Consider the following 17,845-nt stretch of genomic DNA (forward strand, 5'->3'; position numbering starts at 1 on the left):
TTATATCTCTTAAAGCCCATGGACCTAAGGCCCATTCCCATTTAACCTATCTCAATTAATCTAAGTCCATGATCCGTTCTTTACTCGATATTAATTAATTAATAACGCGAAATCACTAAACGTAACTTTCTTTATTCAACATTATAAATTTTAGGATGTTACAAAACCGACATCATAAAGCTAAAATGTTTCTTGTTAATTGATCTCGTTACAAGTTTTCGTGTACATATATATATATATATGTGTGTATAGGGTAAGGATCCTAAGAGAACCATTGGCAAATTGAGAACTTTGAGAACCATTTTGGACCACTAAAAAAACTCTCTAAAAAATAGTAAAAAAATTATAAAACAAACAAAACCAAAAATTTTAAAAAAGTAAAAAAACCAAAATTCTTATATTTCATTCCGGTTTCATTAAAAAAAAAAACCGAAATTTTTCTTTCTTTTTAATTCGTATTATACCTATACACATATGTATACTTTCATTTAATCTCTAGTTACGTAATAAACACATATGTACATTATCATTTACCTTAAATTATACATATGTGTATAGGAAAAAACATGTGTGTATATATTATACATATATGTATAATAAAAAAAACCGATTTTTTTTTCTTTTTAATTCGTATTATACCTATACACATATGTATACTTTCATTTAATCTCTAGTTATGTAATGTACACATATGTAAATTATCATTTACCTTAAATTATACATATGTGTATAGGAAAAAAACATGTGTGTACATATATGTACATATTATACATATATGTATATGTATAATTTAGCTAAACCGAGAATTTTTTTTTACGTTTTTTTTAGAAACGGGATGATAAATAAGAACTTTGGTTTTTTTACTTTTTTTATTTTTGTGTTTTTTTTGTTTTATGATTTTTTTTATTTTTGGGTTTTTTTGTGGTCCAAAATGGTTCTCATAGTTCTCAATTCTCAAAAAGTTCTCACATGATACTGATCCTATGTGTGTGTGTGTGTGTATATATATATATATATATCTTATTAATAACAAATCGCTATTATTTCATTTAAAACCGACACTAATATTGGACTCATCATTGTTAAAGTGTTTTCATCAATTTGCTCATATTTATTATAAACATAATATATATATATATATAGGGAGAGGATCAAGAGAAACTCACCTTTAGAAAGAAAACATAAAAAATCCTAAAAATTTCTAAAAAATTATTTTTAATTAAAAATAAAAAAAATATTTTCAAAATTCTGTTTTAGCCATTATTCTTATATTTTCTTATATTTCACTCGAAAAATATAAAAAATAAAAAAAAAACCGCTGTAATGCACATACGTATTACTGTGCGATATCGTTGTATTACACATGTGTATTACTATGAATTTTTGAGTTTAATAGTGTTTTATTGCATATATTTAATATTTGTGTATTGTACATGTGTAGTAGTGTTGTATTATATGGAAAAAAAATAATAATAAAATAAAAGTCAATGTGGTGCACATGTGCGTTAATGTTGTAGCACACATACGTACTAATGTGTATTCGATGTGTGTATTAGTCTTATATTGCATATATACAATAGTGTGTATCAAATATGTGCAATAGTGTTGTATTCTATGCAATACAAACACTTTTGCATATATGCAATGCACACTATTACACATGCGCACTATACCGACGAGGTTACCGACAAGTTTTTTTTTTGAACCAATAACAACATATAAGAATAATGGAAAAAAAAAACGTCAAAATTTTTTTTAAAAAAGTTAAAAATAGTTTTTTAGTAGTTTTTATGAGTTTTTAAGTTTTCTCTTTAAGAAGAGTTTTCACTAGAACCCACCCTATATATGTATATATATATATATATGTATGTATGTATGTATTATTGTTAAAACCAAACTATAATAAATGTATTAACGATTTTGAGATATAAATTTTACTATAATTATGTATTTAAGCGATTATGATTATAATAGATCTCAACTTATATTTATTCAAAACTAATTATTTGTTAGTTCGATTATACGATAAACAATGATTTTATACTTAAACGATAAAAAAAATCCGTAGAGATCAATCGTTCAATCCATAAACGTACAAATCATCATTGTAACTCAATCCACATCAAAATCCTAAATTCGTTATATGTATTACATCCTTTATAATTCATTCATAATATTATTTAATTAGGATTCTTGTCGGTAATTCTCAAAGAGCGTGATTTTCGCTTTCTTGTCGTATACATTCCCGTTTAGCTTATTCAATCAGGTGAGTTTATCATTCCCCTTTTAATACACTGTTTTCAAACGTTTTGGGGACATATGCGTACGTATTCGTATTTTCATACTATATATATATTCAAACAAACGCATACGTGTTATTGTGAGTGAATTAATCAAACATACGTGCTACTTGCTTACTTGTGTTACCATTCAATCATTCGTATATTGAGATTACTATTCAATCAATCATATAGCGGGTGTTCCTGCTGGTGACCAATGCTCGATTCGCTTGGCAACGGTCCACATACTTGTTTACGGTTTGATTTCATTTATCGCATTTATCACGTTATGCTTATTTTATTGTTGTGTCAAAGTGGTGATATTCTCACTCAACTTTATGTTGACAAAAACTCCATTTTATACGCATATGAAGGTTACTTGTATGGAAGATTGAAGCTTGGACACATAGACGAGACTTTAGGATATAATCAAGTTAAACTTTATTTGAACTCCTATTTGTTTATTTAAATTGGTTACTGTATTTGTAAACGTGTGTGTATATTGGATTTAAAATAGTTAATTAGATATTGTCACATTTATATTATGATAGTATTTTCGAGCTGTGAGCAATCGGATCACGCCCCGGTATTTCCGCCTTAGGTTGGGGTGTGACACTTACGCACCTCGGATATTATTAGGCCCGGTGCCCTAAGTACCTCAGATATTATTAGGGTCTGGTTCTGTACATACCTTGGTTATTATATGGGTTCGGTCCCTTCTTCTCGTTCCATACAACCATACATATTCATTTATAATTTTAGTTATATTTATATTCATACACATCTATGCACATACTCTTAATCTGTTCTATATCATTCAAATATCATTCTTAAACATTCTTATAGCATACACTTATCACTTAAGGTACGTGCATTGACTAAACACATAGGAGTATGCGCACAGCCCCGGAAAACCTGATTGAGAAATGGGCTAGAAACTCACGTGTAACAAATTACAAGCATCACTTAACCACTCCTAATCATATCATATTTCTAAGCTCCTAACGAACAGGGCTATGAGGGGTAGCACCCTCGGTAGCAGGGTCTTAGGGTCGGCAGACCCTAGCAGCGTCCAAGGGTAGAGCCCCTGACTTGGGTTAAGCTGCCATGTCAGCTTGAAAAATTATTTTCGTTAATAAGTCTTTATTAAAAATTCACTAGAAAAACCGACTTTTGAAACGAATCGAATTGAATCCCAAATGAATCGAATCAAGTGTATCAAACGAATCAAATCGCGTTCTCAAAAGAATCGAATCAAGTTTCTCAAACGAATCGAATTTTATTCCAATTGAATCGAATTCTCTGGAATTCTATTCAAAATCTGGTTTTCGTGCCTTTCAGTTTTAATCATTTTCTTTCATCCCTTAAAGGCCTGTTTTACTACTACAACGAGTTCCTGGCCGTAACAACTCCACCTATCAGTTCTTATATGGTCCACACTTCATTTACCCATCTTTTTCTTGTGTATAACCTTATCCGTTTTATCCGAAACAACATTCAAAACCCGTTTTTAGTAAAGTTTGTATTTTCCTACTTAATATAAGTTGATCTAGCACCCTATCGATTTTCATGGCAAACCAACATCAAATACATAACCTTTTACCTTAAAATGCACCTAATCTTGCATCCGGTTTGGTTCAGATCTGAATCAACACGTGAATCATGTTAGGTTCCTTGTTGTGATGATGCATGGACACCAAATCTACTACCCTTTAGCTCGGATCTGAATCCAGATTTGAAGGAGTGCTTGTGTGTGTTTCTAGTGTGTGGAGACAAATGTGATGAAAATGAGGGTTTTAGGGTTTAGGAAAACTTTTAGGGGTTTATAGAGTGTAAGCCCAAGGACCTTAAGACACATAACCATCTCCTGAGTCCATCTCTTATTTCCAAGCCCACAACTCAAATTATCATCATTTACTTAACTAAATAATAACACACCATTTAAATAAATAACATTCTTTTATTTATTATAAGAAAAGTAGGAAGTTACTGCGCAGTTGGTTTAAAATGGAAGGGCGTAAGATAAATCTGCAGGGTGTTAGTTCTAAAGTTCTAATCTGGTGGATATTAGAAAGTAACTGTTTTGGATATTTTTAGGTTGAGGGACTAGTCAAGGAATTTGCTTGGTAAAAATGATCATCTTGGTCGTTTTCCCTTTTAATTTTAAAAATTGCAAACTACGGGCCTGTTCTGGACGCCGACCCTGCACTTGGCTGGGACAACTTGCTTGGGTCACAATCTTCTCTAGAAAAGATGTAAATTCCATAATGACGCAGTTGCCACGTAAGGTCCACCATATATGACATGCCTTATGACCATAGTTCTTGTAACCAAGTCAATCACATGTCTTTATATAGGGGAAGTATAAAATGAAAACCCACTTGAGTTGTGAAAACCCGTGATAACCCTATGTAACATCATTTTTTTTGTTTTTTTTTGTTACACACGTAATATATGTTGTAACATCTAATACAAAACATCGAAAACTAAAAAAAAATTGTTTTGCTATTTTTTAACATTTTTTTACTAATTTTTATATGTGTTTTCAGGAGAGAGAAAAAGTTATATTTATATTTACATTTTTGTAAGGCCCCGTTCCTAGGAACCCTACTTTCACGTTAGTTAGATTTACTCATTCACATAATTCGGAATATCAGAGTTAATTAAAACATTTCGCGGAATAAATGTCAACCATCATACATAACTTAAATACTGTCTTAAACAGAAATGACATAAATCTAAACATAAAACATAAATAACACGTAAATCTTTTTTCTTTCGATGTCAGTCTTCATTTATTTGCCACGTGTCCCACTCTAAGCAACCTGCCTCATTCTACTCACCTACGTGCATACTTAAAGTCAGCTACGCTGAGTGAGTTCTAGCTAATTAACATACATTGCATCCACTTACTTATTAATACGCGTCTGAATTTACATATTAATTACTTATCGATTCTTCTAACATACATACATACATACATACATATATACATACATGCATGCATACATTCCTGCAATCTTCCATACTTTACCTGACTTTCTTTAAGTAATACATACGTGTCCCTTTTATATTTTAAAGACCCTTTCGCCCTATAACATTCGCAAATATTATTAGGGTCCGTAACCCTTTATTATTCGCAGATATTATTAGGGTCTCCAACCCTTTATTCTTCGCAGATATTAGTAGGGTCCGCAACCCTTTATTCTTCGCATATATTAGTAGGGTCCGCAACTTTTATTCATCGCAGATATTAGTAGGGTCCGCAACTCTTTATTCTTCGCAGATATTAGTAGGGTCCACAACCCTTTATTCTTTAATTATAATATAATTAATTATAACTACGGCATACTAAATTAATCATTCAATAACGTTCACATACATACACAATCATATCTACCGTACACTTACAATTTAAGGTAAGTGTATTAATCTAACACGTCGTAGTATGCACACAGCCCCGAAAACTGTAACACAAAAAAAGGGGCTAGAACTCACCTGGAGACAATTCCTTTCTGAATTAATAGTAATTCCCTTCTACAACTGAGCCCGACTAACTGTTAATAGCATAAACATATTAATCCCTATCTTTGTTTGCTATTTATTCTCTAAGGCTAACGGGGTTAACTTTCAAGTTGACCGAACCGACATGTATTCTTCTTTAACCGTTCCTATTAATTTAATGTACTTTAACCTTATTTTACTATTGAACCAACTTTATTAGTTTGCATTCTTAACTATATTTATTATTATCGTTTGCATATTTATTATCATATTATTACATTATTATTTTAATTCATATTCTGTCTTGTCTTAAGTTCTCATCTTCATATTTTATATTATATTCACTTCATTATTATTAATTCGCGTTCTCACGTATTTACAAGTTAACTTTTCCTTAAGCGATTTCGTGTCGCGTCAGGTCTATACTTAGCTCCATAAATATTTTCATTTCTTTAACAAGTAGGCTCTTTTGTTTGGTTCACCTTCAACTCAACTTCCTTTGTTTGGGGCGGGTCATAGGTTCTAAACGAGTCGGGTCTTGGGTTTGGGTTTTCATTTATGTTTAGCATCCAAGTATTCTCTTTATTATTATTTTATTGTGACTAATTGATAAAGTCTTATTATTATTATTATTATTATTGTTATTATTATTATTATATAAATACCCCCAAGAACCCCCACCTTAACCCTACCCTTTAAAACCCAACCTCCTCCTCCCTCTCATCTCTCTTTCTTCTTCCTTTACCTCACGGCCACCCACCGCCACCATCTATTAACTCCGGCGACACCACGCCGCCACTACCCTCCCCTCTAACCAAATTATACAGCGGCTACTCCACCACTTCTACTTCTTTCCTTTTCTTTCTTTCTTAACCCCGGCCACCGCCGCCTCCGGCGTTCTCCAACTTATGGCCACAATCTCGACAACACAGAAGCAAGGAGGTCCTCAATGATTCGCACAGGATGCGAATCCTAGAAATTCGCACGGGATGCGAACAATAGAAATTTTCACGGGATGCGAATATTAGAAGTTCGCACGTCATGTGATGCGAATTCGTGAAATTCGCATGTTCGCGTCCAAGACATTCGCGTGTCATAGTATTCGTGTGAAGGCTCGGATCTGGTTCGGGTTTCCTTAGCCACGGCCGTCCACGACCACCTACCAGCATACACAGAGGAACGGTTTTGGATATGAGGCTCGTCAAGTCCGTTGTAATTCAGATCTGGCCTTGGGTTCTCTTGGACGAGCAGTTTGGGTTTGGGGTTTGGGTCTCGATGAACCCGTCTGTACCAAGTTGTTATTATTTATATCTAGTTTAACTGATGTTATTATTTATATATAACTAGATTCCATTAAACCTCGTTTATATCTAGTTTATTTATGTTTGCTCGACTTGGTTCGTTTATGTTCAACTTTCGGAGGTCCATTCGTTCGTTTGTTATTAGATCTAAAATAGAAATGAGATAAGAAATAAAGATGAAACTTTAATGTTAATACCTTGATGATTTGGATAATTGGATATTGAATAGATTGTGCATATGAGGTTTATGTGAGTGTATGGGTGTGTGTGATAATGATTGGAGAATGATGGTGAAATGATAAGGATTAGGGTTTTAGGGGTTTAAATAGGTAAAACCCAAAGGCTTTAGGCCCGAAATATATTTAAGTCCATTAACCACAATAATCTTATCATATCTCATTATTTAATTTATTTAATTGACGTATCTCGACACGACAACTAAAATAAACCTGGAATATTTATTTAAGAAACGAGGACGTTACAATTTTTTATTAACTTTAATTGTGGACCACAAGTTTTAAACTTTAATTAAAAACATGTGATTGAGAATGGGTTTCTAGAGTTTTCACAACTCAAGTGAATTTTTATTTTAACCTTACCATATATATATATATATAGGGATGGGATCTAGTGAAAACTCCTCTTAAAGAGAAAATATAAAAACTCCTAAAAAACTATTTTTAACCTTTTTTAAAATTTTTTGAAGCTTCTTTTTTTTTCCATTATTCTTATATGTTGTTATTGGTTAAAAAAAAAAACCTTGTCGGTAACCTCGTCGGTATAGTGCGCATGTGTAATAGTGTGCATTGCATATATGCAAAAGTGTTTGTATTGCATAAAATACAACACTATTGCACATATTTGATACACACTATTGTATATATGCAATATAAGACTAATACACACATCTAATACACATTAGTACCTATGTGTAATACAACATTAACGCGCATGTGCATCAAATCGACTTTTATTTTATTACTATTTTTTTCCATATAATACAACACTACTACACATATACAATACACAAATATTGAATATATACAATCAAATACTATTAAACTCAAAAATACATGTAATACACATGTGTAATACAACGGTATCGCACAGTAATACGTACGTGCATTACAGCGGGTTTTTTTAATTTTTTTATTTTTTCGAGCAAAGGGTAAAAAAAATAAGAATAATGGCAAAAACAGAAATTTGAATATATATTTTTTATTTTTAATTAAAAATAATTATTTAGAGTTTTTAAGTTTTCTCTCTAAAAATAAGTTTTCTCTTAATACTCTCTCTCCCTATATATATATATATGAGAGGGTTCAAATGAGAACCACTCCCTAACTTAAAAACTATGAGAACCACTATTGACCAATTATACTATTTTGTTTTTTTTCTTTTTTATTAACAAAGGGTATATATGTAAAATTTCATTTTGTATTTTAGGAATGACTCTCTTTCATAACACTCGGTCTCCTTAATGATTTGTTTTTAAACACCAGAAATTTAAAAACTGGGCGTTCGTCATTCTGCCTATTGAACACATCATCATCGGTGAACATAAAAAAGAAAAGCCTGATCGCAACCGCCAGAGATCGAAAAGCCTGATTAATAACCTGATATATAAAAGAGTTATAAAAAAACGGACCGTACGAACCCTATTAGACTAAATATGAGTGATGGATTAGAATATTTCAAAATTGAGATATTCATGAATTTTTTTTTTTACTTCTTAGAACCAGTTTCCAAAATAAGTTACAACTACTGCCGATAATACCCTTAGTGATCTAATTATTATCCTTTCATTTCACAATAATTACAAAATTGCCATTATTTAAAGTTAACCATTGATTATGTTCGATTAATGGCTAGAATTAAATTAATTGGTTTTAAAGAAAACTAAAGTTTTCATTTAAACCATCCCATATATATATATATTTTAATAATCAGCAAATTCCACATTTTATCTTGCAATTTTAAGAATTGGAAGCCACAAATCTATATTTGTGACCAGCTTTACTAAACCAACAGGTCACACACAGTAACATAGGTAATACCAATGACATGTATTAGTTCCATTATTATACATATATAACTCTATATAGCAGAAGTATAAAATCATAAAACATTTTAGAATCCAATTAATTAATATAAACAAATGAACAATCACGTAACATAGAGCGGTTGACAACATGGACTTGACTTTTCTTTACAAGCGTGTAAATTATGTGTTTGACTGAGGAATTACCAAAACATGTTTGTAATTGGTCTATTATGGCAGCAGTGAGAAAATTGTCCCTTTGTAAAGAAAGAAATTAGAGTTGTGTTTTAAATTTCTTATGCATTAATAGATCATGACCAATTGACCATGATGATCTTCATCTTACTTCTTGTACTTTACGCATCAATACCTTTTACCTATGCCGCAGACACCATATTTGCAAACCAAACCGTTAGATATAATGAAACCATCGTTTCGGCACAAGAAACCTTTGAACTTGGTTTCTTTAGCCCCAGTAACTCCACGAATCACTATGTAGGAATTTGGTACAAAAACATATCAAAACGAACCTATGTATGGGTAGCCAACCGGAACACACCACTCGCAGATACCTCAGGCGAGTTAACTCTCACCCTTCAGGGAGTTTTAATTATCCGTAACACAACCACGGACGATGCCATATGGTCATCTGGGAACTCATCAGCCACGTCCGTGAAGAATCCGATTGGTCAGCTTCTAGATACGGGCAACTTTATAATTCACGAGGAAGGTGAGGACATCAATCAAGAAGATCCCATATGGCAAAGTTTCGACTTTATGACAAACACTTTACTTCCTGGAATGAAGCTGGGCTGGAATTTGGTTACCAGGATTGAAAGATACATGACGTCGTGGAAATCCGAGGATGATCCTGGGTCCGGTGAGTTTTCCTTCAGGATTGATATGAGAGGTTACCCTCAGATGGTTATCATGGATGGCGAGAAGATGAAGTTAAGAGGAGGTCCATGGAATGGACTCAGATTTAGTGGAATTACTCAATTGAGACAGAACCAGTATTTCAACTTCACCTTTGTTATTAGTAAGAGAGAAATTTACTATCAATATAATCCAATTGATACCTCAGCTATTACGCGGCTGGTGTTACAAAGAAATGGTGAATTAGAGCGCTTCTTTTGGCTTGAAACAACACAAGAATGGAACCCGTTTTTGGCTCGACAAAACGATATCTGTGAACAATATGGTTTGTGCCAAAAATATGGTAGCTGCAGCATTGACAAATCCCCAGTTTGTGAATGTTTGAAGGGATTTGAACCCGTATCTCCTGATCAGTGGCAAACTACAGATTGGACACAAGGTTGTCGACGCACTATCCCTTTGGATTGTGACCCTGAAGAAGGTTTCAACAAATATTCAAATCTGAAGTTACCCGACACCCGGGAGTCATGGTACGACCAGATCATGACACTTGTTGAATGTGAGAAGAAATGTAAAAGCAATTGTTCGTGTACTGCGTACACATATACGAATATATCAGGGAGTGGGAGTGGTTGCTTGCTATGGTTTGGTGGCCTAATTGATATCAGAACATATGCTGAAGGTGGAGACACTCTTTATATACGAGTGTCCGCTTCTGAGTTAGGTAATTGAAAACAATATTTTTATGTTCATTATGCCAATTTAATTATGACATTATGTTTTGGCACAGAGTCGGTGGAAAACAGTAGAAGCGCAGGGAGAAAAGTACGAATTATTGTCCCCATAGCATTTGTAGTTTTGATCATACTAGTTTCAATATGCTTATATTGTCGTTTTCATCGGAAGAAGCAACAGCAGCAAGGTATTATATGCGCATGTATGCAATGCTGCTAGTTCCCTTTATAGAAGCTGTGGCTTTCATTTAAAAGTTGTCATTATTCCCTTTACAGGGGCACCCTTAAACAAATTAAGACATGATGGGGAAAATAGGAGTGGTGATGAAGATCTAGAGCTACCATTGTTTGGCTTGTCTAGAATACATGCAGCTACCAACAACTTTTCATTAAACAACAAACTTGGTGAGGGTGGTTTTGGACCCGTTTACAAGGTATCATTGTATGGTTCCATGTTCTTCCATCTAGTACATAAGTTGATTCGCAATGTTGTTGAATCAGAATTGTTAAAAGATAACAAGTCGCGGATGATCTAAGACAGCCGTCACATTGTGGTCGTTGAATAGATTGATCAAATAAATACATGTTTTCTTTATTGTTTCTTATTTGGTTAGAGGCGTACCCTATTTTTGGTCTTTCCTGATTTGCGATCAAAAGTGGGTAGTGATTTACTCAACAATAACATTAATAATGATGATGAAAGGAAATAAGACATAAATATGGAGTCTCGAGGATGTGTAGAACACCTTTTGTGCCATACTTATATCAGCAGTTGTGTTTCAGGGCATACTTGAAGATGGACAGGAAATAGCAGTGAAGCGGTTATCAAAAACTTCCACTCAAGGACTTCATGAATTCATGAACGAAGTTATCTCCATATCTAAACTACAACATCGGAATTTGGTCAAGCTATTGGGCTGCTGCATAGAGGGAGCTGAAAAGATGCTGATTTATGAATATATGCCAAACAAAGGCCTTGATTCATTCATATTTGGTAAATTAATGGAACAATACAAAATAGAATGTAAATCATCAAATCGCAAAGGACCTAAACTAAGATTCTAACTACTCGCAGATAAAACTCAAAGTGAACTGCTTGATTGGCCTGCACGTTGCAGAATTATCGATGAAATTGCTCGTGGACTTCTTTATCTTCACCGAGATTCTAGGCTCAGAATCATACATAGAGATCTCAAACTAAGCAACATTTTGCTTGACAAGGATATGAACCCGAAGATATCGGATTTTGGCATGGCTAGAACTTTTGGAGGAAATCAGATGGAGGCAAACACAAACAGAGTGGTTGGAACATAGTGAGTTTCAACTACCCTAACCTTATTCAACTAAATTTAGTAAATCACTAACACTGGCTTTGATTCGTCATAGTGGCTATATGGCGCCAGAGTATGCAGGAGATGGTATCTTTTCGATAAAATCAGATGTTTATAGCTTTGGCGTAATAATACTGGAAATTATTTGTGGGAAGAAAAATAGAGGGTTTGCCCAAGATGAACATAGCAACAACCTTATTGGACACGTAAGTTTCTACGCTTTAAATTTGAAAGGGAAAATTGTATCACACACTAAAATCTAGAAAGCTTTGTTTATAATCGTTTTGAGAAACTCACTTTGTTTCACCCATTACAACTAACCAAATTTGCACGACCTTTTTAAATGCCTCTGAAGATTCCCCAAAATTAAAACTTCTTGTTTGTACCCACCCACGAAAACTTAATTACCTATGAATACGATTAGCATATGTTCATGTAGGTATTTAAAAAACAAAATACACAAATGAAAATGAGAACAAGTCGATTACTTTTTTATTGTGGTTTATCCTTTGCTAAAAATTAAACATATGACTAGTGTTCATTGTTCTTACAGGCATGGGAACTTCATAATGAAGGTAGATCTTTGGAGTTAGTTGCTAAGTGTCTAGGTGAATTAATTAATGTGTCTCAGGTTCTACGGTCAATCCATGTTGGTTTGTTGTGTGTTCAGCGTCACCCAGAAGACAGGCCGACTATGACTAATGTGATCCTAATGCTAGGGAGTGAGGGTCCATTACCTTCACCCAATGAACCAGGATTTTATGTTGGGAAAACTAAACACAATACCACTCAAGTTTCAAGCTCGTATGAAACAAGTTCTAACAATGAACTAAGCATTACAATGTTGAATGGTAGATAAAATAAAAATTGCATGTATGAGAAAAAAACTTCTAGCTTTTAGCTTATTAAGAATATCTAATCCATCAACATAGCTTATATTATTGTGTAAAATATATGAACTTCCATTTATCTCTCTACTTGTTAAGACAAGGATACATAATAAACATGTATCACAAATAAGTTTCCTATCTCCTCTTGGTTTTAACTAGGTTTACGATGAAAGTACACAACATAACTTCTAACTCGTTCTATCTCTAATTAATAACTTGTAGTTGTGAAAAAAATGAGTCAATGGTTGGTTTGATACGGGTGTAGCCCTGGCCCGTCTTCAGTTGGGCAGTTGAAGGGTTGAATAGGCTGGCCACCCACTCACTTTAGTGGCTCAGATATAACATAAAAGGAAACCTTAAGGGGCATGTAAACTTACATGTTGGTGGGATTACATGTCAGTCTCTCCAATAATAATAAGTACATATTAAACAGATCATAAAAACCATTCAAATCTTGTCTAAAAATTACAAATCATACATTTCTGGAAACTACACTCAAAGTATAACATCATGGAAACAAGAATCGATCAAAACAAATCAATTATCATCGAGTTACAGTCTAAACAATAAACGAATACGAATCTGTCAGTAAACTGTTATCATCAAAACTCAAACCCTAACATGTTTATGACATCTTTAGGGTTCTAATTCACCAATTAACATCATAATCTTCAAAATTGCAGAAGTTTGGACATTTAGAGTTTATCAAGAACTCAACAAAACATTAAATTGATACATGAAACTTACCGATCAATGTTAGGAATGGTGAGAATTACTCAAAAACACCAACAATTGCAAGAATCAACATTGAGTTGAAGATGATTAGGGCTTGGAGTGTTTTGCAATCGTACAGAGGAGGAGGGGGGAAAACTCGATGGTTAATGGCAATGTTTTAAAAACCGATATTTTAGTCGCGTCGGATTTGGTTAAAAAATGGTACAGCTGGTTGAACCGGAATGTATCAGGGGATTCAACCGAGTTATATAATTTGCCTTATAATTCCATAGAAATACACTTCAACTCTAAAAATAACCCAAAAGTACTTTAATAAACATCACACTTAAACCAAAGATCACACATGAACAATGGTTGAGTTAAATAGAAAGTTTATATTCTTTATATACGAAATTAGTCGATTACAAAAGATGTAAATAAACCAACATGGATTTGCAAGATACAAAATTGGTTGATTAACTAATAAAGTTTATCGTGTTTACTCGTTTCAACTTTATCCGCTATGTTAAAAGTCATTTTTAAAAATATGGGCGGCAAAAAATATCAAAAATCTTTTGGATTTAAAACCGGTTCTGGTTTAAACCGGTATTTAAGAAAAAAACCGGCGGTAAAAATTACCGGACTCTAAATACCGGTGACCTTACGAAATTCCGGTATAACCGGTTCAACCGGCCGGTACGTACCGGTTTTTAAAACACTGGTTAATGGCTGGTGATTTGGGTTGGGATATTTTATGTAATATTATAATAATCATATTTACAAGAATGGCCCTTTTAGAGTGAGTTTTGGCCTTAAACGAACTTTAAACACCAAATCGGATTAAAACGAATTATTCCAACTAAAATACTAACCCAAGTTTATAAGAATAAAGCCTTGTTTTCATTTCATATATATTATTTTTGTAAAAGCTAAAAACATATAAGTTACGCTCAACACGCGCAATCGATCACAATTTAATGAAACAAGCAACGAACTAAGCACATAATCATTTAGCATGTAATTTCATATAGATAATATTATAATCATATGCTTGACATATTATTTCATATTTTCACCAACGTTCGGGTTAGACACGCGTGATTCAGTAATTCTCTAATTACTGCTACGTTAATGTTTGTGTAATAACAGCACACTTAATTAACCCTAAGTAAGTGAAATGCATGAATGAGTGTTTGAGATAACGGAGAATGTACTAAAGGTGTTAACTAGAAATTGTCAGGTGTCACACCTCCTATTAAAGCATTTAAACCTAAACACCTAACCTCACAGTCAACCGGCTATCTATCATATCTCAGCAATCTAGATAGGTAGAATATGAAGCTCTAACAAATCACAACCCAATGTTTCTATGGATTATCACATCTAGAAAAACCATAAAATGAATCATAAAGACGTAGTAAACGACCTAAATATGCATTTATAGTTGGAAGACATTCAACAAGAATCATACGAAACAAAGATCAATGATAAATCAAAACTAAATACGCATACACATAGATCAACTGTAAAAAGATTATTTACTCTAGCACAAATTCAACATTAGACCCAAAACCAAGATAATATCTGCAAGTCACAAAGTAATCATCAAAAACCCAGTTAGGTAGTTAGGGGAGGCTAGCCCAATATCATATTAAGAGCAATAGATAAAGTATTTATAAACGAGTTCATCAATAAATAAATAAAAATACGTTCAGCTACTAGCCTGCAAGCTTAAATTAATTGTGCTTCCTAGCAGCTTAAATTAATTCGTCAGCCAACAACCTGTTTTGGCCAAAAATTACGCAAGAATAATCAAGTAACCAAACTTTGTATATGAGGTAGGATGCTTGAATATGCAATCAAAACAATAAGTAAATGTTGCACGTGGCACAACGATTTAGTGATGAAAAAGCCCGTGTTCTTTAGAGGAACTCCGGTAGAAATCCTCGTGAGATGAAAAATATCCCCTACCTCAATATATTAAGTAAAAATAGGTGAATACAAGTGTTAGAAGTGTTTCAACGCTTCTACGAGTCCAAAAGAGTGTATACAGGTGTGTGTGTGTGTGTGTATCTTATGCGATCGAAACCTCTATTTTTAGTTATAAGAAGGACAACAAGACAATAATTGGCAATAATGAGCAATAATTGCCCTGACGAGGATCATGGAGCGGTTATAGATTGCATATCTACATCATTAACTGCTCGTAATTACCTCCAACGTCTCTCATCCTTAATGGTTTGATCAAGTCTTTAGCTGAACACTAATTGTCGACCATTACCGGATTGAGTTTTGCTCAACTTATGCCGATGGATTGGAGGATTCTTTTTTTCTTGAAGGTCTGATCCAAGATCTTGATCTTGATCTCAGCTTTGGTGTTTCTTAACTTGCTTATTCCTATTATCTTCACCCTCACGGTTCTCATCATTATGTCTTTAATACAAAACTTGGCCCAAGAGTCCCTGTAAGGGCAAAAAGTTGTGACTTGCGATATCAAATTACGAAACCCATTATATATTCACAGTCAAGTTAATAATTTATGTGGGCAAGAAATATGGTCATGAGACGAGAGCTTTGACAGGCGCTTAACTTCAACGCGAAAGCTTCTAGACTGTTTTTTTCTTGTTTGGCTATAAATAGGAATCATGTATTTCTTTTTATGTGTGTGTTTTTCATGGTGTAATTCATCACCCAAGGAGAGCTCCCCTTGGATGGGTCGGTTCGTTTATTAATATAACAATCTTTAACCGACAACGAGATCGTTCATTTACTTTATCGTTATATTATGCTCAGTCGTTTGATTTACCGCACCCGTCTTGAGCGCTTATCAAGAACAACGCCGTTCGTTGTCGGATCTGGTTTCGGGACCTACAATTGGTATCAGAGCGGTTCAAATCTTTTGATTCAACTTTGTTCTTGATATTCGGGTTCTATTTCCGTTATTACCCGAACCGAGACGTTAATTCCGTTGAAGATTTGGAAATAAAGTTAGAAGTTTGGAAATAAAGTTTGAAGATCTAAGAAAATAAAGGTGTTTGAAGCTCGTCTTGTTCGCAGATCTTGGTTCACCTACCCTTTTCGGGGTTCGTCTTAGGGTTTTTGTGCTAAACATGAAAGAGTCAATACTGGAAAAAGTCGGATCTGTTGGTTATCATGAAATTGGAAATCGATTCATGTTAAGCAATGTTTGTTATACTTTAAATTGACGAGAAAAGGTATATTAGATGATGTTGGTTGTTGGCGGCTGTGAAGATGGTTGTCCAGATGGTTGTCCAAGCGGTTGTCCAAGCGGTTGTCGGTGATGATGAACGAGAACCCATCACCGGTGCCGACGACAATGATGATACCTGTGAGCTGCACCTTGTTTTTTCGGCGAATGAGACGGTCAACAGTAAACTGTGATGGTAGTGCACTTTATCCGGCGAAGATCCATTTTTTTTTGCATGCTGGTGGTTATGAACCACGGTGGAAGAAGGAGGAGGCTACGGTGGTTGAGAACAGCAACATGATTTTCCGTGGCCGGTCACCGGTGAATGGTTTTTGGGCTAGAATGGTCGCTGGTGTGGTGGATTGGTGATGACCGGTGCTCGTTTCTCGTCGAAAAATGGTTGTTGTTGTTGATTAGTACGTGGATTTGTGGAAGGAGGCGGCGGCGGCGGCGTGGTGGCCAGAAATGGCTGCCGGAAAAACCTCTCTCCGGCAAGTGCGGCGCCGGTGACCTTTTTCTGGCGTGTTGATATATGAGGCGGCAGCAGCAACTGATAGGCAGCTAGGGTTTATTGATTAAGGAGAAATATACATGCTGGGCTTCTCTTGGGCCTGATCAAAACACATGTGGGCTGCATTTATAATAATGGGCTGGTTCTTCAAGGTAATTTGGGCATTGTTATTTGCTTATATATTGGGCAGATTATGTTGAATTGATTTGGGCCATGAAAGTGGTTATTTTTGGGTTGACCAAACTGAAGAAAGTCAAATGCGATCAGGTTTTTCGTCATTGTTTAACCGTGTTCAAAGCTTGTTAATTCTAAGGCGTTCGAGAAGTTGGATCCGAAAGGTGAACTTCGAACGAGTTAATAAGCTTTGTCGTTTGACCATTGAATTCGGTAATTCGAAATCGATTTATGGATATTCGAGCTCTTCTCAACCTATCTTGCTTAAGATCCGAGGGAATG

The 17,845-nt window shown here is 34.3% G+C and overlaps 1 protein-coding gene across 1 annotated transcript; it reads left to right on the forward strand.

Annotated features, from left to right (window-relative positions):
- The first annotated feature begins 9,214 nt into the window (after positions 1-9,214).
- On the forward strand, positions 9,215-12,925 carry LOC143580001 (G-type lectin S-receptor-like serine/threonine-protein kinase At4g27290). Its single transcript, XM_077063155.1, has 7 exons — positions 9,215-10,725; positions 10,792-10,923; positions 11,012-11,169; positions 11,519-11,729; positions 11,811-12,048; positions 12,122-12,272; positions 12,620-12,925. The coding sequence occupies exons 1-7, from the start codon at positions 9,453-9,455 to the stop codon at positions 12,923-12,925; spliced, it is 2,469 nt and encodes an 822-aa protein (XP_076919270.1). The 5' UTR covers positions 9,215-9,452.
- The last annotated feature ends 4,920 nt before the right edge of the window (positions 12,926-17,845 follow it).

The sequence above is a fragment of the Bidens hawaiensis genome, unplaced genomic scaffold (genome assembly GCF_021521415.1).
Source record: "Bidens hawaiensis isolate Kalapana, Puna unplaced genomic scaffold, B.hawaiensis_p1.1 tig00030197_1, whole genome shotgun sequence".
NCBI classification, from domain to species: domain Eukaryota; kingdom Viridiplantae; phylum Streptophyta; class Magnoliopsida; order Asterales; family Asteraceae; genus Bidens; species Bidens hawaiensis.

Bases quoted from the DNA above. Each gene is read 5' to 3' on its own strand.
- LOC143580001 (XM_077063155.1), top strand. From the start codon at position 9,453: ATGATGATCTTCATCTTACTTCTTGTACTTTACGCATCAATACCTTTT. The intron at 10,726-10,791 runs GTAATTGAAAAC...GTTTTGGCACAG, and splicing joins AGTGTCCGCTTCTGAGTTAG to AGTCGGTGGAAAACAGTAGA. The intron at 12,273-12,619 runs GTAAGTTTCTAC...TTGTTCTTACAG, and splicing joins GCAACAACCTTATTGGACAC to GCATGGGAACTTCATAATGA.